The sequence below is a fragment of the Balearica regulorum genome, chromosome 3 (genome assembly GCF_011004875.1).
Source record: "Balearica regulorum gibbericeps isolate bBalReg1 chromosome 3, bBalReg1.pri, whole genome shotgun sequence".
In the NCBI taxonomy this organism is placed as follows: Eukaryota; Metazoa; Chordata; class Aves; order Gruiformes; family Gruidae; genus Balearica; species Balearica regulorum.
The window spans coordinates 59,107,943-59,133,280 of record NC_046186.1 but is presented as its reverse complement, the minus strand read 5'-3'; the positions used below and the strand labels follow the sequence as shown (position 1 = coordinate 59,133,280).

Sequence of the window (25,338 nt, the reverse complement as noted above, 5' to 3'; positions counted from 1 at the left end):
TGATTTCACAGCTGTGTCCACGATCCCTTGGACCTGTTGTCCTGCCCCAGAAATTCCCAGCACGTTAGCACTGGTGTCTAAGTGCAGTGCTTATGGTCTCCTATCCTCCTTGGCTGCTGACTAGGGAACTTTTCTTTAGCTTCTTGGGAAAGAGAAAACGGTTTTACTGATCTGTCAGCCAGACTTTATACTTAAAACCTGCATTTAATTACTTCGAAGAAGCTTTAATATTCCACCAGTACAAGGAGGGGGGACCTTCCACTGCTGCGTTATTCTCTTATTTTTATTTTTTGCAGGTGTAGGCTTGTGGCTTAGTTACTGAAATAATAATTCTGTTGGAAATATCATTGGCATGAGAGATGAGCTGCCAAAGTGTTATGGGCTCAGTAATTTGTACATGGAAATGAGGATCCAGGGAACAACATGAACATCAGTGGCCCGAGGAGCTTATGATTAAAACATGATGCTGAGCTTTTATGATTTCTACAGCTAATTAGCAAGATTTATAAGCATCTAACAAAAAACAAGGCTGAATACAGTAATGATCCTTATTTTCCACTTGGAGCAGAAAACTACTGGGTTCTAAAATAGCAGGGAAAGGAAGAGAGGAACAAACACTCTTATCTCTTCATTTGGCCATGATTTAGCCTAATTGCCTCTCTCTTTTCTGTAGGATGAGTGGATATCTCTCAGGTGGCAAGCATGAAGTCTGTGACTTATTCACATCGATGGCAATACCTCGTTGATTTAATAGAGAAACGGTTTCCTGCTGTTTCTTTATGGCTTCACACCGGTTTTGTTTTCCAGCAGCGTGTTGGGGGAATGTGAGATGTCTGAAAAAGCCACTTCCACCAATATATACTTGGTTGATTCTGTTGCCCAGAGGTGCAAAAGGAAAAGGAGGGAGGAGGGGAAAGAAGAAATACCAAGCTAGTCCGTAGAGGAATGAAGAGCTTAGTCTGCAGCCATAGACCCGCGAGGGCCCCCGCTGCTCCCGGGAGGGCTTCTGGACGGCAGCGCCTGCGTGACCTGCCTGGGAAGTTCCCGGTGTGCACGGAAGGGCTGTGCGTGACCCCAGCCCTTTCCCTACGGCTTCTGCATTTCCAGAAGCCCAAACATCCTCATGTAGTCATGGACTGGAAACCCCCTGGCCAGTGTGTAAAGCTCTTCAATTCTGCCTGGAGGAACCTTTCAGCCAGAAAAAAGAGACATCCTCCAGAAAACTTCACTGCATGGAAATCTCATCGCATAGGATGAGCCTTGCTCAAAGCGTAGACAAAAGATGATTGTTCCTGATGCCATTGGCAAAGGAATTGCTCCAACACAGACCCACAGCAACTGAAGTCCGATGCGATGACTGGTTTTGTTGTGATTGCATCTAGCTCCTGTGCACAGCACAGATGAGATTTCACCCAGAAAACAGCTGGCTGCTTTGGCCAGGCTGTCCCTCGCCCAGGTTTGCCTTTGAGAAGAGGCTCTTTAGCAGGCAATGCCCTTTTTCAGCATGTGCACCGGGTACCTCTCCCATTTCTAGCCAGGACCCCAAGGACTGCAGGCAGGCCTGTGCTCTCCCAGTTGGGACTCGTGAGCCCCACACAGGGCCCTCCGCTGCCTGGGCAGCAGCACTTCCTGCGGCACAGCACGTCTCCCTCCCCGTGGCTCTGTGTGCTCAGGCAGACATGACGTTCAGAGGGCTGTACTTAATTTTTTGTTGGTCTTAAACGACTAGTGGCAAGCACAGCATCTTCTTGTGTCCACGGAAGGTGTTTTACCCATTCTGTATGTCACCACAATGTCATAATTAAAAATACACTGTTGTATTACACAGTTATGGTGACCACAAAAGTCCGTTTATAAAGCTCCATCTATTTATACTGGAGCTGTGTTTCCTCGGCTTAGAGATATACAAATACTGGTATGCCATGTTCAATAGTATCCTAGCATTTTATTATTTTTTAATGAACCACTGTCATCACCTTCTCCAATATTCTTTTTTCTTGTTCCTGTACTCCTAGACAGTTGGCCTAAGTGGGTATAATGGGATAATTTCCACTCCAGCAATGGTTTGGCGCTTATGTTACACAGTGCCTGGGAGCTGGCGCACCCTTAAGAAGCAGTTTGCCGATGTTTATGGTGAGACCCACACCGGACTGATGCCCTACTCTTCATTTTCACCTCCAAAACCAGTCCATTTTTTTGGTGACATGGAGCGGGAGCAATTACAAAGAAACATTTTTAGAGAGTTTCTGGTCTAACATTAGATAGGGAGGTTTAGCCAGCAAACTTCCACCAAAGTGACACCTAGCATCCTGCTTAATTGGCCAGAGGTGCTTCAGACCACAGGAATGTTGTGTCAGCATCTCCAACAGCAAAACGTCCAGCGAGAGGAGCACCAGCAGAGCTTGCTCTCGTTGTATAATCTCAGGGCTGCGGACAGACGCAAAGCTCTCAAAACAGGGCAGTGGGTGGAAGGATCTCGCCCTGCTGGAAAGAGGAAAGTGGAACGAAGGCCTGGGCTGGGCCAGCATCACCGGGATGCCAGCAGAGCTCTGGCTAGTCCTGGCGGCAGCGGGAGGGGAGCAGGGCCGGGGGTGCCCCGCTGCAGGGCAGCCCCCCTCGCCCCTCTCCAGCGCAGGGAGCAGGGTCTGCCTGGCCTCTTTTACAGGTGTGCAGGGAAACAGGGGAACGACGGGCTGCCGGGGCTCTCCTCCCAACCATGTGCGCTCCAGATGTGCCAGGAGTGAAAGCCAGCCAATACGGAATATTATTTATAATAACAATAATAACAATATTAATAACATAAGAACATCTGGTAGCATTTTTTTTCCATCTACCATTTGGCTGGAGGCAGAGCATCCGGGTGACATGACAATCGGTATTTCTGTTTCCAATTTAGCCCCGGCTCAGCTGCTGCAGTGACTCAGAGACAGGCGCTTCCAGGGACGCGTCCCCGGCTCCCAGGCTCGGCCGGCCCCGCAGGTGTCACTCCTGCCACTCCCAATGGCAGGAGCACCTAAAATCGTCTGGGTTTCCTTTTTTGGCTGTTTCATAGGAGACTGCAAGGGGGTTTTCACACTTCCATGGCTCCTTTCCATCCCACCCTGTGAGAAAGTTACCCAACTACAACGGTGTGCGGTTTCAGACAGAAAACAAAAGCTAGCTGTTTTGAAATCAGAAGTGGCTCTATTACACATTTCACGCTATTGAAAGTGTATTTGACTAAATACATATTTAAACCATTTTGGTATTGTTTTGAATTCTAAGGCTTTCAAATGTGTCCAGTAAATATATCATTTCCACCTACAAAGATTTCAGTTTTGACACGCAACTAACATCTAGCCTAAAAAATGAATGCTGTGATTAAGAAACAGTCCTCCAGCTTTTCTTTCCTCATTTTACTGACAGAAAACTAAAAGCAAAATTACCATGGAAGCTGCAGCGCTGCTCCTAAATTGTATATAGATACTTGTAGTAGAAATCCTTTTATCCATCCTGCTCATCATTAGTTTCTCCCAGCAAGCTGTAGGCTTGGGAGCTGATTTCTTTGGGATCTAGCGCACAGAGGGTGGATTCCTCAGTTGTGGAATAGGCTTTCGCTTCAAAGCAGATAACGCATCATGCACACACTGTCGTCCGCTGTAAATTTATACAGGTTGATGACAAACTTAAAATGTGCTCCATTAAAACTTCATGTTCAAGAATAATGTTCATTTAAGTATTCAAACATTCTCCCTCAAGTCATTAAAGACTGAGATTTATGTAGAGCAAATGAAGAGGCCCCCTTGCGCCTTTGGAGGCATATATCCTGTTCCTGTCCTTGGGGTCAGCCAGCTCTGCACGTACGCTCAAGGACAAACTAGGCCCCAACACTCATTATGTTAGCAAATTTGCATGTGAAGCAGCAAAAGTTGCTGATAACGGGAAAATCTAGGCCTTTGGCACAGTACTTGTCCAATTATTAAAATCAGTTGCTTTAGATGACATCTTAAATAAATCCATTTCTTCTAATGCACTTTACACACCACTCTGTGAATAATAGGTTAGATTAAATCTAATTGTGCAGCTAGACCTCCTAGTTCATGCAGCTGAATTTATAGGGCAATGCAAGACTGCTCTCAGCACCTTTGGCTCTAGTGCAGTGATTTTTAAAACATGTAAGGTGAAAATTTCAATAGTGCAGCACTATTTGTAACTGGCAAAAGTCAGGAATTTGGGTTAATTCTACTTCCAGCCTTATTTTAATCCCCACATAGGTTCCCTGTTGTTACAAATATTATTAGCATATGAAATCTGCTGACTGCTAAAGTTTGGGGAATTATAATAATTAAAGAATTTCCATACCCTTAAATCTGACACATTTTCTGAAGCAGATGCTCTAATGTACATTAGAAAGCTCCCCTGGTTTCAATGCTAACTTACAGTAGCCGAGAGCCTGGAGCTCTGGCATATGAACACGGTGCCAGACTCTCTTCTCTTGGCCTGGACAGCCAGTGGTTCCTCTTCCTCCTGGGGACGCTCACGATGCCACGAAGCGGGGACCCAACGCTCGCCTTTTTCCGGGATGCTGTGGCTGGCCGCGGGTGCAGCGATTATGAGGCAGCACACAAACAGACTAGAAATTTGGCAGCAGAGCAGCCAGAAGAGAGGGGGAAGAAGCAAAGCGGGAAGGAGCAGACCTGGGAAAAAGAAACTGGGAAGGAACAAAGAGAGAGCTGTAATCGGGAATAATCTGAAGCAATGCTGTTAATATGTTATGCATAACAACGCCCTTGATGACAGTCCAGGGCTCTCGGCCTGGGCCAGGGAACTGTCAGCTAGAAAGGAGTAAGTCATTACATAGGTTCATACTATTAATAGTGACAGTGCTCAGTAAATCTTACCTTGTGTGCTGTAAACAAGTTTTTATTCCTATGGCTCAGGACAAGTCCTTCCAAATCCAGAATTTATCTGTCTCCCAGCTACACAGACCAGAAGTCCAGCTTTGCCGGCAGAACTGAAACATTGCAACGCTGAGCACCGCACTGGTTGCATACATTTTTTAGCATAAATAGGTATGATTCACCTTCCTCTTGCAAGATGTTGGGCCTCTCAGTTCAAATTCTCCTCCCCTTCTCACATCCTACCTCTCCAAAATAGGGTCTGCCCTCCATTCTGCAGGGCATTGCCTCGCATATAAGCTTTTTGCTTTATGTGAACAAAAGAAATATCTGTGACAGTCACCCGGGAGGGTGAGAAGTGGGTTCCTGTCTCTGCCTGAAAGATTTGGTGCAGTGGGAGAGTGTCTGGAGAGGTCTTGCAGCCTGGAGAGACAGCCTTGCCTCTTCTGGTGCTTCCTCTGAACACAATAATTAAATCCTTGAACCCAAAGGTTTCAGCTTCAGTGGGGAGACTAAAAGTCCCCCACCACAAAGCTTTCCAAGCCTTTTCTCCTGGAAGGTGGGTTAAACAGCCCTGGTTCCCTCTGGCAAAGGAGGGGTGTCCCACAGACTGGGTAAGCAGGTCGAGCTGGAAGTGCCTAAATCCCTTCTGAGTCCTTCGGGGTCTGCCTTACTTTACCATCAGAGGTAAGCAGCGAGACAGACAGTCTTTGAATACCAAGTCCCTGTGCAGCAGATGACTGAACACCTTCAGGCAGATGTGCTCTGCTCCCCACTCCACGGTTTCAATAGTCTGTTATCAGGAAATCTTGAATATCGGCATTGATTTTCTAATAAGATTTTCATTGTTTTTTAACCCTGCAACAGTGCAGGAGGCTGATGAAAAATCCCCAGAGCAATGTGTGTTATGGTGTCAACATCAGAAATCTAGAGAGAGTATCAGTGAGTCACTCTCATATTTCTGCAGTCACGTCATCTGAAAGAAAAGCTTGTTTGGTGCTGAGCATCATACTATTACAGAAGGACAGGGAAATCAAATCATAGGAGAGGGCACACACACTTCTGGCCACACTAAAAATATCCCTAGGGATAAATGCTGCAAATTTTTTTTGTTGCTTTCCTTTGTTTCTTCCAAAGGTTGCCTTTGAGCGTCACTCAGAGGCAAGACATCTTTCTCTCCTTCCGGGCAAAAAATCAAAAATCTCTCTCCCAAAAAAGGCCTGGAAGGGAGTAGATGCAGTCTACCTGCCAATTAAAATTTGGGAGTCTCCATGAGCTTCAGGGTCTTCCAAGCGTCAATGTCCACAAATCTGGTGGAACATTCAGATGACTTCTTCAGTGAAGAAAAAATGTTGACTAGATTTACCCTTGATTTCCAAGAGTAATTTGTGGGCTTCCTGTGCACCCATGCATGCATTGGAATACTTGACACTCCCACTTATGTTCTTCTGAGTGTTTTGGCCATGGAACCACGGATTACTCTGTCTTCTCTAAGAGGATGCTGCTAGCAGTGAAGCTTCCTCTTGGCACAAGGTTAGTGTTGCTGTTAGTGAGCTGTGGGCTCATGCTGTGGCAAAGGAAGAGCAAATAATTCTGGGATTTGTAAAGAGACGACCCTGGAACAGTCAGTAAATGGGAGAAGTGAAGATGACTAATGTCGTACCAATTGCTGCAACTCAGGGCACAGTCCCTTCCAACCTCTTTATAAGAAAGACAAAAGACTAGAAGTGGGGAAGAGAAGCAGCCACCCAGCCCAGTGAATCAGGATGGACAGTCCATCTCTGCAATGGGTAAATGAGCTGTTCCAGCTTCTACCACAAAATAGCAGAAGCTGGAGGGCTAAGCCCACTTAACTCTAACCAACTTTTGCTAATGTGGGACCTTAAACCACACATTTTGGGGATCAAGAAACAAGAGTGCTACTGGCTGCATTACAATGAACAAAATGAGCAGCAAAGTGACTGCATATGGGTAATAAAAATAATAGCCGGTGGGAAACATGAGGAATCATTTAAATGATGCAAGAGAAAGGATATACATCTGAGTATATTTTTCATAGGCAAACAGATGAAAACTGGTCCTCCAGCAAAGCTGGGGTACAGCCAGGGACTTAGATGTTGCAATGTTTTAATTTGCAGATTTCCTGTTGCCTAGCAGACTCCTCAGCCAGGAATTAGACAGTCAAGATACGATTCAAGGGGAGAATTAGGTGCCTTAGAATAGTATTCCTAGAAACCGGCACACTGAGCATGAAGTTATTTACACTGGCCTGGAGAAACCACAGAAGAACAGAATAGGACCACAGTCAGAGACAGCAAAAATCTCTCTCTCTGCTCAGTCCTGAACCTCTCCTGAAGGTAGTTGTCAAGCCCAGTTCACCCTTTGTCACAAAAAGACACTTTGTTCTTTCCTTCGCCTCCCATTGCACTCCGTATCTCAGTAGCTAGATCATTTGCCACAAAGAAGGGAAACCTGCTTCAAACCTCCATGCTGCCGGATCCATGGCAAGGATTTGGTCCTGACTCCTGCACATCACATGCAAGCACCCACATCAAATCAGGTTCACCTGCTCCCTCTCCCTCGACTATGCAAAGTGAAACGGCTTCAACAGGAGAAATTGAGAAAGGCTCACTTGAAAACACCAGGTGAAGCAGTAAGCTGAATGCCAACAGAGGATGTCAGAGTATGGCATTCAAATTTTTGTTCCAAATCAGCTAGTGTGTGCAAGCTTGCAAAAATAATCCACTTCCCAGGTCAGCCTTCTGTCTACTGGGTAAGGTCTGTCCGATACATCCTGAAAAGCCTAATTTGCAAAAGCTTGCAAAAGCAAGCTTGTCTCTGCTTGCAAAAGCGAGACCCAGTTTGAGGATAAGCATGAAGGGGGCTTGTGTTCATGTGATGGGGGATGACATGTTCCATTTGAGAAGCTGCTCTGCAAGAACTTGGAGGTAAGTGGGACTCTGAAAAGACTGTCCATACCAAGACTGATGCTGCGGTAGGCATGACAACAGACAGAGGTTAGGTAGACAGCACGGCCTTCCAACTGGGCCTAGAAATCAGGATTTAGGTGCCCTGAGAAATCTACCCATCTATTACTAATGCAACAATCCCATAGCTGCCTATATTACTCACGGTAAGGTGAAGATGCAGATGAACTGCAGAAGCTTAATGTGGGAGAATTTCACAGCCAGCTCTTTGTCAGCATTTTCCCACTCCTGTATTAGGCACGGAAAACTGATGGACAGACTTTTGTTGTCTTCCCTTGTGCTTGCTACCTTGTGAAAGGAGGCTCTGCTCTCCCTGAGGAAGTGAAGCGCAGCTGTGTATTTCTTTTATATTGGATGCAATATCTGTTGAACCCTGCCAGCAACTTACCTCCTCCTTAAGCTTCCTTATTAAGTGTACATGAGTAATATTTATGTGAAATCAGCTGAGAGCTACAGCCAAAAAATAAACTATCCCAAAGAATATATTATGTGATTTTATACAGCTAACAGTAAAATGCTTCTGCACAAGCAGAATCTCTTTAAGTAATATGATATGGACAGCTGTATATTGCTTGCAGGCAACCTCTCCACTGATTTCAGTAGGTTGGTCATTGTCAAATTTAGAATAATCTTGAAGACCTAGCTTCAGAAAATAATTTTGAAGTTGACGTGAATTATATATGCTTCAGACTTGTATTATGGATTGTTTGAAATTTAAGATAAATATGCACTAAGTCATTTTCATGATGATGTTTACAATAGGGCACCACTCCTAGTCTTAGATTCAGAGGATTTCTGTCTCTGTGGCTGCCAGTGAAACCCTATTTCTTTCTCTAGGCAAGTAATTTTCAGTAGTGTCTTATCTAGCTCCTTAAGACAGGCTTCCTTACTAGATAAACCAGGAAAGCAAACTGCAAACCTCTTTGCCCAGAATGACTGTAAACATACAAGCAAACAAGCTCTCAATAAATGACAGAGCCCTTGAGTTAATGGCAACGCTTGCCAATAGCCATCTTGTTGTCTGCTAAGAGAATATTCTAGACTGAAAGGACTGAGATAAGCAGGACTCAAACGGTGCTGTTGATGTAGGGGTTTGATTTGACCAGTTAATGAAACGTGCCTCAGAAAAACGTACTGAATCTGATCTGAGTAAGAAGAGTCAAAAACCAGATAATTTTTCTGACCATATGAGACCATCTCCCACCTCTCAACAATACCCCAGACTACTCCCTTGTTATAATTAAGGTTATGTGGGGTATTATTGGTGGCAAAACTTTGTCAAATAAACAAGACCTATTTAGCAATCGGCTGGACAAAACAATAGCAAATAGACCATGAAAGCAATAATCCTGTGCTGGCAGAGATGGACGTTGGATGATCTAATTGACCTTCTGCGTTTGGACCTTGTCATCAATCACTGGCTACGGGCTGCAGAAGAATGAAAAATGTGTAAGATGAAAACAGGTTTAACAATAGAAAAAGAAAACACAAATGCAAATGTAGAATGCAATACAATTGCTCAAGATGCAAATTATAACCAGACCCAGGGACAGATTAAGAAATGATGAGTATACTCAGAATGCCAGACTCCAAATAGTAGGTTACTGTAATCCCTCCTTTTTAACCCCACTCAGTCACTTAGCCAGCAGTACATTTCCTTTGCAGCACTTGGATCTTCTCATGTTCAGGACGTAGGTAGAAATGCACATTCAAAGATCCAATTTTACTTCTAGGTCTATGGCACATTAGAGACAACAACCTAGACTTCATTTTACAACTGGAAGAGTCACAGAAAGTACCTCATCTCATTCAAGGCAGCTGAAGGCTGGATAAAACCCACGTCTGTGGAAGGTAGTATAACTGACACATCACATCTGAATACAGCTCTATAAACTGATTTCCCAGAGTTTATACTAGAGGATATGCCAACGGTAGTGCTGCCATTAGCTGAAAAAAATACCTTGGATTTCTACTATAATCAGCCTGAAAGTCTTTCATTTGTAGAACAATTTAATGTTCATTGCTTCCATTTCTGCTGATTTGTTACCACTTTGTGCACACGCTGCAGCCAGCCCCATCAGGCAAGCCACGGCCTATGGACAACAGCATGCTAAGTGCTTCTCAACACTTTCTCTCCTTCGAGAGAGGTAACCATGGACGGATTCTCCATCCTCTTCCCCAAGCTCAGGCTCATCACCCCACCAGGCAAAATACAGGAAAAGACTGTTCTCCTGCCCTAGAACTGCTCTCCTTCCTTCCTTTGGGAAACACTGGATTTGCTTCCCAATTCCTGGTAAAGAAGCAACTCTAATGCATCCCCACTTTGTCCAGCTGAAGCTCAAATGCAGAAATTTTATAAAACAGAGAAAAGAAGGAAAAGTGCTTGTGACGGGCCACTGGTCTGCTCTCTCTCATCTCTGCTACTCAGCTCGAGGTCCACAGAGCACCGGGGTTTCTACAACATCAGGAGGTAGCTGGTAAAATGACTACACCTTGCTTCAAGCATATCCACAGCTTCCAAGGGAGTCTGCTGGGAAGCATCACTGCCTGCTGAAGAAAACAGTGGGAGTCACCCAGCCATCAGGTTTTTTATGGGTTGGCAGGACCTACTGGCAGGCATAAAGACATTTTTATTATCAACACTTCTAATCAAATTGTTTGATTACAAGATTAAGCTAGGATCTTGAAAAGTGATTAGCTCAATTGCCAAAGATATTTTTTACTTATACTGACCCTCTTATCCAACAAAGAGTGGGATACAGAAAGGTTCATAGACTTTTATAAGACTACATCATTCTTCAGTTAAGAAAGGTTGAGAAATACTACCCTTATTCAAAGATGTTACAAATCCCCTTGCTCTCTGCCATACGACTTTCAAAGCTAGATTAAGAAGGGAAAAATATACCCTTAAAACAGGCAGATCAACCTCTCCCAAAAGCTTAGCTGCAATAGAAACGGATCTGGAAGTCTGTTAGTGACCTTTTATTTTGCAGTTTTCCAATTTCTTCTCTTGTAAGTAGAATTAATAATAAGTTTAGGTTCATTTTATTCCTCAGACCCTTTAACAAAAGCAATTTCTGTCCTCCATCTCCAACAAAAGGTCCCAAATCTCAGCATTACCCCAACAGCTCTAATAAACAGTTACGGGTCTCCACTGAACAATTTCTTTGCAAATCAGATTGACACAGAACAATTTCCTTGGCCAAGAAAACCAATAATTCAGCCAAAAAAAGACAAAAAAACCCCTTTCCCCTCAATTTTCAGGCAAACACACAACTGTAATAATATTTGAGCATATTTTATCATCAAAATCAACTACTTCACTCTTAAACAACTTACACTCTTTAGCCAACCATCCATCTAAACTGTTGGTCTGTCCAAACAATTAGTCATATTTTAAACCAATGATAACAGGCAAGATCATGGTTTCCATAATAAATAAAGTGAGCATTTTCAGTAGAAACCATACTTTGTATCTGTTTCTCCAATATATATGTTACTGTATGCATATCGATGAAGTTAATACTCAGATGACAACCAATGGAGAATAGAAAAGAAGCTGAGGCTGGCGTAGATCCTACCTCATCCTGAGTTTCTGCTTCTGGGACAGGAGTCAGGAAAATAAAAGGTCTCGGTAAACTTCATTCTGTCATAAGTAATGAGTAGGAAAGAGGAAGGTGAACCCACAAAAAAACCAGAACAAGATGAGACCTTGGGATTTCAAATTCTCTTCCAGTTCATATAAACAGGCTATTTCCTTTTGGTTTAAATCCCTACTCCACCTTATTGCTCTATTGCACATTGTAAGAAGAGGTCCCAACCATTTGCCTGACTGAATTACCACAATATGTTCCCAGAAGAACTCCAGTCACCAGGAGAACTGAAGTCATCAGTGGCCATCCCATGAGAATGGCAGCTCTACCATTTGCATAAGGGTGGGTGGTTTTACTGGTGCGAAGGCCAGTTGGCCACATTTGAAGCCACATTTGGTCCTTCTGAGCCCTGCACCTCAGGACACAATGTCCTGCTTCAACAGAAAAGGTACTTACAGCACAAAATAAAGCAAATAAACACATCGATGCTGGCTTCCCACCATGGTGGGGAGAAGGGGAGAATGGGTGTCTCTCGGCCTGTGACACCCAGGTGTAGATGCCATTCCCCTCTAACGACCTGTCTAGACAGGTGCTGAGAGGGGACCCATCACCCTTTCCAAGCTGCTGGTGTGTCACCTCGAGGTCAGCTTCAGCAAGGACCCCCTTTCTCACAAGGACCAGCTGAACCAAAGACAGGATCTTCAGAGCACAAACCCAGGCTTTGGTGGGGGTGTTTTTTGGGCTGAGTTTTTTGGTTTTGTTTCTTTTCAGGCAGACATTTGTATAACAGGGAGCACCTGAACTAACTGAAATCTAAGTACCGATGTGGGGAAGGGAGAGGGGGAGGAACAGGAAAAGGAGAGGAAAAACTTGGTCGTCAGTAATTCCTTACCTGTAATAATTTCTAAAGCTGGCTAAGCACCTAAGCATGTGCAGATCCAGGTCTTCCTCTGGATCACCTCCAAGACATTAATTAGAGCTTTCAGAATTAAAAAAAATACAAATACAATTATAATTAATGAGATTATAGATTTCGTGAGATCCCATCATTTCCAGCTCAATGTAAGACAAATAATTTTGGAGGGGTCAGTTGCCCTTTCTTATCCAAAGGACTTGTGTCAATGTAAAATTACTAAGTGGGAGGAGAATTAAAGCATGTTGCTGGAAACTGGACAATTTAAGTCTCTGGAGATATACATCTGGTTTTATAGTTCATTCTTTGATATTTTTCTTTAAAAGCCTGAAATAGTACAAGCAATTGAATACCAATTAAACCATTACATTGTCTGCAGGGCTTTTTTGCCATTACAGGTTCAATAACCTAAATGAGGCATTTTACTTACTTCTACAGATTCACAACTCCCCCCCCCCCCCCCCCCCCCCCCCCCCCCCCCCCCCCCCCCCCTCCACGCACACACACACAAGCCTTTGAATGCTGAAAACCCTGGTTTGTAAAATCACATATTGTTATCAGTTTTGAGGAAACTCAGAAGCAACAGTGCAGTTATGTATCTGATAGGACAGACAGCAGATAGGGATCATTTGGGAGAAAGGCACCCCTTTTGTTCCACTCAGAACAGCTGTATTTTTGACAGTGAGTCAAAGTGAAGTACGTGCAGCCGTTGTAGCTACAAAGGCACCCTACAGTTACGGCAGGGGCTACTGCAAAGTTACAGCATGTGTGCTTTGAGTTATGGATAAAGCAACCTGTGGGACTGGGTGCTTAATGTTTGCAATTCAACAGATATTCTTTATCCCCTTTTTTGGAACATAGGTATTAACACAACAGATTAGTTGGACACTTTAAAAACTGCCCTATCCAACTTTCCAGACACTCCAAATCTACAAAACAAAAGGCAACTGGTACCAAAATAGAGTCTTGGGGTACCAATCTTACAGACTGGCAAAACCTTAAGCCAAAAAGCAGTTAGATTTCCTGCTCTCTGCCCAGACTATAAAGAGGATGTAATATTTCACAGTAAAATATTGCCATGGAAGATATTTGCCTGGACTTTTTTTAATAAAGTCTATTTGGCAGCTAGAGAAAAATGGACCATTAGGTATTTTTCCATCTCTAGCGTCTATTACTCTAATTTAATCTAGGAATAGCAGTTCGTTATCCATCTGTAGCAGTGAAGCTAGAAAGGTAAAGTTAAGCACAGACATAAACACACCGGCTGCTGGAGCAGCCAACACAATCAGCTGTCCATATCTGGTAGCCAGTAATCTGATAGACTAGCCTCTTACCTTTAAGACTGAAAATATCCATCATCATAGAGTGGGAATTCATTTCTAGAAGAACAAACAGAAAACTTTGAAAATAATCTTCTAGGCATGTGCTGGAGGTACCTCACCACCCTGTCCTCTCTTTTAGCACTGATGTGTTGCATCCTGTGAAGAAGGCTAAGACAGACTCTCTGAAATGTTGTGATGTTTTTCTCTTCACCTTGTCACAGCTCTGCTGAATGATGGAAGAGGATCTGAATGGTCTATTCTCTCTGGAGTGAGCGAATAGTGTCAACACTGCTCTAGATTTCAGATCTGGCAAAACGTGCCTGAAGGTGACATGGAGGAACAGTAAGTTTTAAATGACATCTCCGTTCTCATATGACACCTGTGAAGGTCTGCCATTAATAAGATGAAGCTTTCTTAAAAGTCAAAAGTTATTCTTCTGTCTCTGATACTGAGTATCTCAGCACAACACTGAGTTAAATAAAGCAGGCACTTATTTTAGATGTGGAGTGATAAGCATCAATTACTTACCAGTTTTAATGAAATTCTGTGAGGACATTTTAGTCCCAGCACCATCGGTGCTCACAGACTAGCAATGCTCTGTAGATAAATTAGTCTTTCTTGACATTAGCAATCACAAACGTTCAGCTTTTTCTTTGGAAACCCTAACACAGTTGGGTCTTTTGTGGAAAAAAATTTTCAGACAAGCTTAGAAGATAACCGCTACAATAAAGGATTAATTCTCTTAGTAAGGAAGGTACTCTTTATTTTATACTGAACTACTGACCTCTCCTAGGTCTTGATCTGTTTGCTGTAGTTCATTATAAAATAAAGAGTACCTTCCTTACAAATGACAAGTTGGAGTGAATGAAACCAATTGTGCGGTTTACAACCTTTGAAGTTTTACTTGAAGATCATACTAATTGTCCAGAAAAATTTAAGAATCATTGACAAATCTGCTTGCATTGTTGCTCATGGTACCAAACAGTTTACATAACCTGTATTTTGTTCAAAAGAAAGTGCACTATATTGTGGATGATTACTTTATTGTTCACCATGAACTCCCCCGCTAATTGTAACATCAGTCTTTCTTTCATGTATTTTCAGTAAACTCTTATGGATCACTATTTCTTTCCAGTTACAAAGTAAGTGAATGTAAACGGTGCCCAGAAGCACTAAAATATTAAACGCTGCAACAGAACCCTACAAAATTACTAGTTTCACACACAGATCCAGATTTAGATTTACAGATTCATTACATTTTGCTTCTCCTAGCACAGAAAAAAATCCCAGTGGACGTACAGCATTGTGAGCCATTTGTGGTCAACCCTAGAAGAAAAGATGGTGGAGTGTTTTGGGAGCTACACTGAGACTCGGGAGATGTTCATTTTCGTGCTCCATCATAATGTCATGTGCGACCTTGGGCAAGTCATATTTCTAACATGGGAATAATATCTTTTTCATAAGGATCTTGTGAGGACAAATGCATGCAAGACACTGAAATCATAGAATCATAGAATCATAGAATCATAGAATCATAGAATCATGGAATGGTTTGGGTTGGAAATGGTCTTTAAAGGGCAGTAGTCCAACCCCACCTACAATGAGCAGGGACATCTTCCACTAGATCAGGTTGCTCAGAGCCCTGTCCAACCTGACCTTGAATGCTTCCAGGGAGGGGGCATCTACCACCTCTCTGGGCAACCTGTTCCAGTGTTTCACCATCCTCACTGTAAAAAAATTCTTCCTCATATCTAGTCTGAATCTACCCTCTTTTAGTTTAACACCATTACCCCTTGTCCCATCACCCTACTAAAAAGTTTGTCCCCATCTTTCCTGCAGGCCCCTTCAGGTACTGGTAAGCCGCAATTAGATCTCCCCGGAGCCTTCTCTTCTCCAGGCTGAACAACCCCAACTCTCTCAGCCTGTCCTCATAGGAGAGGTGCTCCAGCCCTCTGATCAGCTTCGTGGCACTCCTCTGAACCTGCTCGAGCAGGTTCCTGTCTTTCTTGTACTGGGGGCCCCAAAGCTATTTATTTATTTATATTTATTTATTATATTATTTATTTATTTATATAAATACATAAAATAATTATGCAAGCTCTGTGGCTGGAAGCTTTGCAGAGTGAGGAGTCCCAGTTCCCATGTAATCTGTAGAAAGAATGGCCACAGCACTATATAAAAGGAGTCTTCACTCTGAATTCCTGAAGGCAGATGTTCCACACAGGAAGATGTTCTCAGCCTCAGAGATAAATGCCTACTTGCCTTTCAGACACAGAAAACCCCTTTGGGCTTCAGGTGGGATACAAAAATCTGGAGTACCTACTGCAGTCACAGTTGCTGCTCTATCACTCTTGTACCACTTCATCATCTCAGCATGCAGGGTACAAATACCCCCATGAGCACACACATAGCAGCTCGTTACAAACACCTCCCAAAACTCCTCTGCGTGTTGCTGTTCGCTGGCTAACCGACTTAACCTGCTACACAACACTGCTGCTCCCCTGTGCCATTGAGGGTGGGAGTAACTAGTCAGTGGTTTCACACACTGAGTCTGGTTTATGTCCTGCTATTCAGACCTTACCCACACAGACAAGGACTGTCTCACCAAACCACATTCAGATAGCAAAAAACCGCAGCACATCCTCACACCAGCTACCCAGGCATGTTCTTTGAAATGCCTGGGTCAAAAAGTTGCAGCATCCAAACTGAAGGAATCCCAGGCCACCCCTCAGCTGACAGACTGAGAGGAAAGAACTGATTTCTCAGTAAAAAATCAGTAGCCACTGAGATGCAAATCCAAATAGGACAAAGACCAAATCAGAAACACATTATGCTCCAAAAGGGCCAGTTTCACGGGGTTGGAAAATATTATGAGCCAAATCAGATTGGAGAGAGAATTTTTGAAAGGAAAACAGAAGTGATAATTAGGAGGTATTTAAAAGGAGACCACTGAATACCTAAAGATCCACAGTCACACACACAAAAAGGAAGTTTTTGCTGGTGTGGCACACACTGTGGCAGGACTTTTCTACACCTTAAAACCCTCCAGAACCTGAAGGGAGGCTGCAAGTGCCTCTGGGCTGCAAATCTCTTCACGCCCCTCTGAAGTGCTAAATCCCATGGACCAAAAGCCCAGTTGCAGCTCCACTACTGATCCTCACGGTTCCTCTTGGTTAACTTTGCCCCACCCTGTCCCTGGATCACAACAAGAAAAGAAAGCTTTCAGCGGCCACAACAACATAGCTTTTCATTTAAAAGAAAAAAAAAAAAACAATAAAGCATAAGTTGCAAGTGAGTAAATAACCCTCAAAGGCACTTTTAGTTTATCTTTCCTTTTCTCAAAGACACGGTCAGTCTGTGTTTAGAAATGCAGCTAATGATTTTTCTTCTTCAACCTTCCACAGTTTTATGTTTAACAAAGGCCACTGTGACACAAAAGACCATCAGCTGCTTTCCTTCTCCTGCCAGGAGGCTCTTGGGTGATTCAGCGAGGAGCTGCACAGTCTCCACAGTCAGCCTGAGCTCCAGGGGAGATGTGACAGAGACCACAGTTTGATGACCACAGCAAGCTGATCCAACAGCTCACCTCCGATGGAAGGAAATTCATTCCCTTGCAACAATCTTATTCAGCGAAAAGAATAGTTTTCTGCTGGCTTAGTAAATTGAACTGGCACAAGAAAGGCTCCAGTAAGAACCAGCGTCAGTACAAGGGTGGGCAACTCAGCTGAGCACAGCGTGAGAACAGCCAGGGCCAGGGAAAAGGCACCAACGCCATCTCCTTTCAGCAGCACCGCACTGTCACGTTAGCTTCCTTGCCTGTGAAACCGCAGGCTGAGGACTTGCTGCGGAGCAATAACTCATCTGCAAAACCTTTCATGAAATGTAATCCGCTACTTCCAAGCAGGATTCGTATCTCACCCATCAACTCCCCAAAGCATCATACATATAAAGTAACAATCTAGTGAAAGGGGAAGTAAAATTAGCCATATAAATATTTAGATAACTCATGAAAAAAGGAGAAGTAGGCAGCAACTCACAGAAATCATAAGCCAGAAAACTGATAAGGCAGCCAAAAGCACAGAGGGAAATAAATTCTGTGGCTGCCAAAAGGCACTAAGAAAGGAGATTTTGATGTCTGGGTGTTTGCTTTCCTGTGTGCTGAATTCTTGTTTTCTGCTGTATATCAAAAACAAATTGGTTCACTTTTGGATGGACAAAGTAGATGAAAATGAAGAGGCAGAACTACTTCATAAATATTCTTACCCAGCACTATAGAAGCAGCAGCTGATATGCATATATGAAATGAAGGTGAATTAACTGGCCTCACTGTAAACAAAGAGTTTCAGTAAAAAAATAGGCATTACCAACCAGACTAATCCTTAAATGAGCAAGTCTGAGTCCTCCACATCCAAGGACTCTAGAAGAGAAGAGTGACAAGTGCTCTGGACTTAGTCCTCTCCATTGACTAGAAGGCAGCCAACATCACTGCTTTAGATACAGCTGTTGACATGAAAGATTAGGTGAGTCACACCTCAGTCTAAATATTGATTGTCCATGTGTTGCAGAACCTTAAGGTGTCTGGAATAAAGTGAATGTTGTGCCAGTTTGGTAAAAGACAAAGAACTGGACTGCCAATTTGATCAGCAGCACCAATCTTGATATACCCAGTTAATAAAAAAATTTAAAGGAGATTAAAGCAATCAATACCACTCAAAATGGGTATCTGGAAAGCAGGCTTTCTCAAACTTGTAGCAATTCCTGAAATCCTGCTATTTGAAATTCAAAAAATCAGAGTATTTTATGGATTAAACCACCCAAATTTTGGCAATGTCATTCCCAAACCATGCCTGATTACCATAAATCAAGAGAGAATGAACTATCATGGGAAACAATGAACTGTTTTGTCCCATTCATTGGTAGTGAGTTGGATGAAATTAGCTCTTGTTAATTAGGTATACATTTCTGAAATATAAATGGTTCTTAGTGAGATGAAAAATCAGAGGAAGGATTCAAAAATCTTCCATATCTTGTTATTCTTGTAGAGTTGAATGAATTAAAAACTTTTATCATATTAAACTAAAATTGTACAATATTCATCATTTGCTAGGTTACTTTGTTAAAAGCTTTAGCTTTTTCAGGGAGTTCATTTCAATCCACTATCGCCGTAAGGATCACAGAAGCCCTACTGTCAACAAAGAACTTCCTATATTATCTTTAACCTAAATACTCTTCTCTGAATGGCATGCATTATTGCCACTGAACACAGTGGGAATTGCTTATGCAAAAAGGAATGTTCCTTGTGGCTTAGGTTATCAACTTTTATATTCTGACATGCCAGCCTAAGAGTTACAAGTTGATGGAAAAGCAAAGCAACCCATTAAAATATTTTTGTATTATTTCAAAAACGAGATTCAAGACCTGTTGATTGTTAATAACTAGAAGACGATTAAACCATATATCTTTAAAAAGAAGCATGTCCAAATTCATGCCTATTTTTTGCACTAATACTATAAACAGGTGGATTGTGGCAGATGTTTTTAAGGGCAAAATCTGAAGGCAATAGCTTTATAGAGAACTTGCAGGGAGAATACATGATCCTGAATAACTCTTTCTGCTCATAATAGGATGACTATAAAAAAATCCACTTGCTATTACAGAACTCAAAATCCATTTGCAAAGGTGGCAGTCGGGGAAGAAGTACTTCTTGCTCACAGACTGTGCACATTTGGTATGGAAATATGCAAGATGATGGCTGAAAATACACCCCAGTCCTGACTGAAGACAGGCTGGACTTCAGCTGAGACACTTCACTTTCCTCTTTCTGCCTCCTTGAGATTACATTCACCCCTACCTCAAGGCATCCTGAGAAGGAAAGAAGAGCTCAGTCACTGCACTTTCCCTGTTCCTTCAAAGCAGCTGGGAGGTAAGTTGAGGCAGCCTCTCAACCATCTGCTCACACCTGCTGAACCGTCGATGAAGAAAACCAGCAGCAAATGGTGACGAGGAGCGTGCCCTTTAAAAACAAAGCCCTCAGCCCAGTGGAAATGAGTGGGAGGGGTAGGTCTCCCACAGGAGATCAGAGGGGCTGTATGGCTTTCCATGCCAGTAGATGCTGCTGCCTACACCATCGCCCATAAAGCGCTAGCAGTGGCCACCTCCTTCACAATCTTCAAATTTGCTAGAAATTGTGAGTGGTCCATCTGGGAAAGCTGCTGTTGCTGTTGTTCATAACAATTAATAGAATATGCCATAAATATAACTGGCAGTATCTGTATTCCTTTTCCATGCAGGAGGTGGTCCAGGCAGGTCAGCAAGGCGCTCAGAGCATCTGCAGCAAGGAGCTCCTGCCACCCCTCTGGCCAACGTGCTCACAAATAGCTTTCGGATGCCCTCGTGAGCTGCAGCCTCACACCGGGGGAGCTGCGCTGGTGGAGAGGGCACCCTCTGGCAAGGCCACGGGAAGCGGCTGTCAGCGTCCCATGGCACTGCCCGTGGTCGGAGCACTGCCCTTACTCTGTCTCAGCTTGGTCGTGAAGACAGGAACACACCAAGCAAGGCCTTAGTAAGCTCACAAGCATCCAGAAGACTCTCCTGGTGAGAGGGAGGAAGGGAAGGAACACGGGCCACTTGCCAGAGATTGATCTGTCCAATTTAAAGAAATTAATTTCATTGTTTGTGGCAGCAGGAGAGCTTGCAGCTGCTGGCTCCAGGAAGCCTGGACAGTAAGAAAACACGGCGCCAACACTGCTAGAATTAAGCAAGTGAGGTGAGCATCCAGCAGCCGGGACTCAGGAAGCTCGGTGGCTTCACGTCCCTGCAATGACAGGCTTGCATGCTCACCTTTGCCATCTTGAACAGTTACTTCCCAGCATGGCAACTCTCTCTCTAAAATCCACGCTGGCTGTTAGCTGGTATGAGATAGCGCTTAAAAACCTCACCACCCTGCAATCAAAACCTCGCCCTGCAAAAGCCAGAGGTCCCTCCCGCAAAGGGGAGCCCCAGCAGGCTACTTGGGCGAGTGGGAGCCGCCGGCTGCGTGCTCCGTGCCCTGCACGCAGGTGCCCACTGCCCCAGCCCGGGGAGGGGAAAGGCAGGGAGAACGCTAACAACTGTGTCATTCCAAAATTATGTTTGCTTATTTTTTTCTTTTTTTTTTTTTCTTTTTTTGCTTCTTTTGCCTCAGAAGATAAGAACAGTTGGAGAAGTATATGCTGTGGGGCCTCAGCAAATCGACTGCCAGGATTTGCTGTTTGAGGCTTTCATCCATCCAGTTTAAATCCAAATTAGTAGGAGCTTCAGAAAGGGATTCTGGCAAAGTCACAGCTGGAAAGATTTTCATCGTTAATTCTGCCAAGCATATCAAAATGCAATTAAAAAAAAAGAGAGAAAGGGGGGTGGGATATAACAGTTCTTGGCACAAACATGTTTTGGTTTGCTTTTAGAGTAAAAGCAAAAAACAAAAGAAAATCTATATTTAATTAAGAAATAGTCCATATCTTTGTCTTGACATCTTTACATAAAGCTAAAAATGCTATTCTACAGTTATTAGAAAATTAACTTCTCGGGTAGAAATTTTCTTTGCTTTATAAAGAGGCAGGGCAGCTGAGGGGGAGAGGGGAGGTCCCACTTCCCTGGCCCCAGCAGCGCGGGGCCTGTGCGGGTTTTTGGCAGGTCATTCCCCGTAGCAAACAGCAGCAGTTCATCAAGTTCAGCTTGTCAGGTCACTCCGGGGAACACCAGAACGGGGAGGCAGAACAAGCGCAGGCAGTGCTTGGGCGCTTGTGCATATTTGCCCAATACTCACCGCTGTCCGTACCAGCTGCTTTGCAATTACAGGACTGAGCAGATGCGTCACGCTACTGAAGAAGCTGCTTTCCACTAATTGCTATCGAAGAGCCACCCATAGGTGCACACACACCTCTGTGACAGCTGCTGTTGCAAGCCATGGAGACTAAAACATGACATTTTGCAAATGCCAGCTCTGACAAATATTTACTGATTAAGCGAACCAGCCCCTTTTCTCATATAATTTCATTACCTTTCTCCAGGGAGCATTGTGTAAAGGAGTGAGATTCAAGCAAAGGCCTACAAGTACTACCTGCCACGTACATGTTTTGAAGAGAGAGTGGAAACTTCCCAAACCTTTCCTAAATTGCTAGGGGTTTGTTTATTAGAAAGACAAAAGGTTCTCCCGAAGACAGGAGCGAGTGTCCTGTGGTGCTGCTCATGATTCTGGTTATCCTAGTCTGCCACAACTGTTACTGCAAAAAACACGTTGCACCTGCCTCGCACTTCTGATCTCAGGATCTCACAACTTTATGCAAACAGCCTCACAACAAACCTGTAGAGCAGAACAATTTATAAAGGCATGAACTGCGGCCAGAGAAGCATCATTCCACCCATCACATACATTCACGTGAAGAATAGTACCACAACTCAACGGAGAAGACTGCCTGTCCTTCCAGTTGAATAGGTCCAACTACTCGCAAGATTTTGTCCATATAAACAAAACCTATGTTTCATCTCTAGCCAAAAATCACAATATTTTTTGAAACTTCCCTATTACTTATTAAGAACTTCCATGGCTGAATTTATTCTGTACTGAAATTACCCACTTGCATTTCTCCTAGTGCTGCATTCAATAGGAAAAAAAAAAAAAATAGATCAAGGATTAGTCTTGCCTCCAAAATGCAATCACGAGCATAATTCCCAGTGTTCAGTGGAAAGCTCTCATATCAGTCTCGGGATAAAGCAAAGACACTCTAGGCTGTCCAGTCGTGGCACTAAACATCCACCCCATCACTAAGAGACATCACATCTTTTGGGACAGGCTCTTATTGGAGGAAGTATTATGACGAATTACTGAAGTATTATGACGAATTACTACATGACTCTTTTGCCAATGGTATCTCCTTATGGAGATGAGATTGTTTAGTTAAGAGTTATGTATTTGATTAGAATTAACTACTTATCCCATCACATACAGTAACGTGAGCTGGTATTTTGCACTTTTTTAGTGAAAAATTTATGAGAATGAATCCACAAAGAAAAAGTTTTGAATTAGAATTTTATAGAGCAAGTGGCATTTTCATTGGAAAAAAAACCCTGAAAAATAATTTTAAAATAAAATTTAGTTTTGAAGAGAATTAAAACAGTGATAATTCTATGCTGTTTTGACATTTGAGAAGGTAAGATTTTTTTCTATTTTAACCATGTTTATGTAAAGCAACAGAAATTTTGGATTAGAATCTCAGATGATCATTTGCAATCATCACATCTTTGTACAAATAGTCCCTTTCCAGCACCTGAAAATTGAATTTAAAAAAATTAACTTTTGGAGAATTTTAAATGAAGCAAAATGTCCTGTTCCTACCCAGTTGTACTCAAAATACTCCTTGTCAGACCTGACATGCAGGTCCGAAGCCTCTTGTGCCTCAGTCTGCTGTGGGTTGTCAGCAATCTGTAATGCCTCTCCTGGGCACCTTGCCGAGTGTGCAGACACCTAAAGATCACAACAGTGGCAGTAGAGACAGCAAGATCCCCCTCCTATCAATGGATTCTACCTTTCAGCTGCCCACCTCATTTCAAGCAACCTACAAGAATTAACCTTGCCAAACCTGTCTTGAGGTCCGACAGCCTTAGTGTAACCAGATGGATTGTCCTTTCTCCGCGACCTCAGCTCTGATGAGGCCTTTTAGCTAACAGAGAGATGACAGAATCACAGAATCAGAGAACAGCAGGGGTTGGAAGGAACCTCTGGAGATCATCCAGTGCAACCCCCCTGCTAGGCCAGGATCACCCAGAGCAGGTTGCACTGGATGGTGTCCAGGTGGGTTTTGATTATCTCCAGAGAAGGAAACTCCACAACCTCTCTGGTCTCTTTTGAGTGGTGTCCTCCCCATCTATAGGCTCAGGAAAGCTGTAAGTGATTAGAGGCACTGTACAAAATAACAGCAGCCATGATAGAAAACTATAATGAAAACAGTTGGGAAGATACATACATAAACAGAAATTTTTCCAGTCCAATAAGAGAATATCAGAGAAATATATTAAAAAGTGTTGCACAGAGGCAGGTAAGATATATTTCTCCAGTTTAAATGATGTAATCACCAAAATCAATGACATAAAAAACCAAGGTTAAAAAAACCCACATTTTTTTTCCAAATAGCAAACAGAAGAGAAAGGCAGACAGGGATACTGGCTTCTTCATTCTCCGGGGTACCCACACCTCTATTTTTTTTAGGAGTAGGGACGAAGTTTCCAGACTGAAAAGACAGCCTCGTTCAACTCTGGACCTCAGTTTAAACTGCAGACCAAGCTAAACAGCAAAGACAGAACGCATTAAATTTTTCTTCTCAGCTTCTGTGAAGGGGTAGGAAGAAGAGTCAGAAAAGAGAAACATGGTGGTGACAGGAGCCAAGCCAGCAGAGAACCACCTTTCCCTTTTGGAGAGTTCATCAGCCTCCTGTCAGCTAACCCCAGAGCTGCTTGTTGTCCCACAGGGAAACCCATACCCACTGCGTATCATCTGCCCCAATCTTGCCCATTCCAACTGGACATTTTTGTCCCTGGAAAACCTGTGGCCAGAGGACAGTGCAAAGTCACAGGGTCACCCTTTCTGTGACACCCTTCTCTAGCTGGTGGCCCTGAGGCTGTGGAGTTGTCCTGGGGACAGTGGAAATAACAATTAAGAAATCTTAAAAAGCAGTGATAGAAGGAGAGAGAAGATTCAGAATTATTAAGGTGTTTCCTTCCTATAATATCTCTACAGTTAACTAGTATCAAAACAGCCTGAGAGAAAGCCCATACTTTATCTTGTTAGCAGTGCTTTTCAGACAGGTGAGCCTTGACTGAGAACTCACCAAAATTTGACTGCCTTCTGCCAATGGCTGCATGTATGGGTACCTATGACCCTCTTGTAAGTCACAACTCTGAGCTAAAACACTAGTCTAATGGAAAAAGAAGAGACACGAAACAGTTAAGGACTTCCACCACAGTCTTCCAGCCCCATTGAACATGCAGAGAGGAAGGAAGGATCCACCCAACCAAACTTGAAGAGCTGCTGTTGAAGTGCCTGTACCCAGTGAGTGGGCATTGCTGCAGTGCATGGTGCCAGCACAAAGTCCAGGAATGGGTGTTGTGGAAGCCTGCCCTACTACCTACTCTGGATCTGAGGAGATCCAGAGTCAGATCTTGTCCCAGCAACAGAGATCAGTTTCTTAGGTTGCTGTAAACGGAGGACTGCACTCTCCTTGAGATGTTCAGCAAGTTGATGCATCTCCTTGACTCCTCTCATCAGAGTGATAAGGAGAAACTACCAAGTCTGAGTTTTTGTGAATCTCACAGTAGAAGTGGAAAGTTCAGTCAAGACCTTTATGTTCCTTGTAAAAAAGCTCTTTGTACGCTTTTATCTGGGTCTTTTTACTTTAAAGAGAAAATCAAGAAGCAGCAAGACCAGCACTGGTTGTTGCAGCAGCAACAAAAAACATTGGTTAGTTTTTGTCTCCAGGTCTTGTTTCTACATGGGTTCTCTGATGTTTAGTGAGCTGAACTTGTATTACAACCTTTTCCCTGGAAGACATTAACTAGGTCTTTCTCTTCAATACCTCTGCCTGTTTCAACAAAATTTGTAGCTCCCTGTTATCT

General features: G+C 43.3%; 1 protein-coding gene across 1 annotated transcript in view; it reads right to left on the bottom strand.

Moving 5' to 3' along the window:
- Window positions 1-4,515: 4,515 nt before the first annotated feature.
- TRMT11 (tRNA methyltransferase 11) overlaps window positions 4,516-25,338 on the bottom strand; it is a 50,743-nt gene continuing 29,920 nt past the window's right edge. Inside the window, exon 13 of the mRNA XM_075748030.1 lies at window positions 4,516-4,690. Within this exon, the coding sequence (XP_075604145.1) occupies window positions 4,613-4,690 (78 nt within the window). The 3' untranslated portion in view covers window positions 4,516-4,612. The remainder of the gene's footprint in view (window positions 4,691-25,338) is intronic.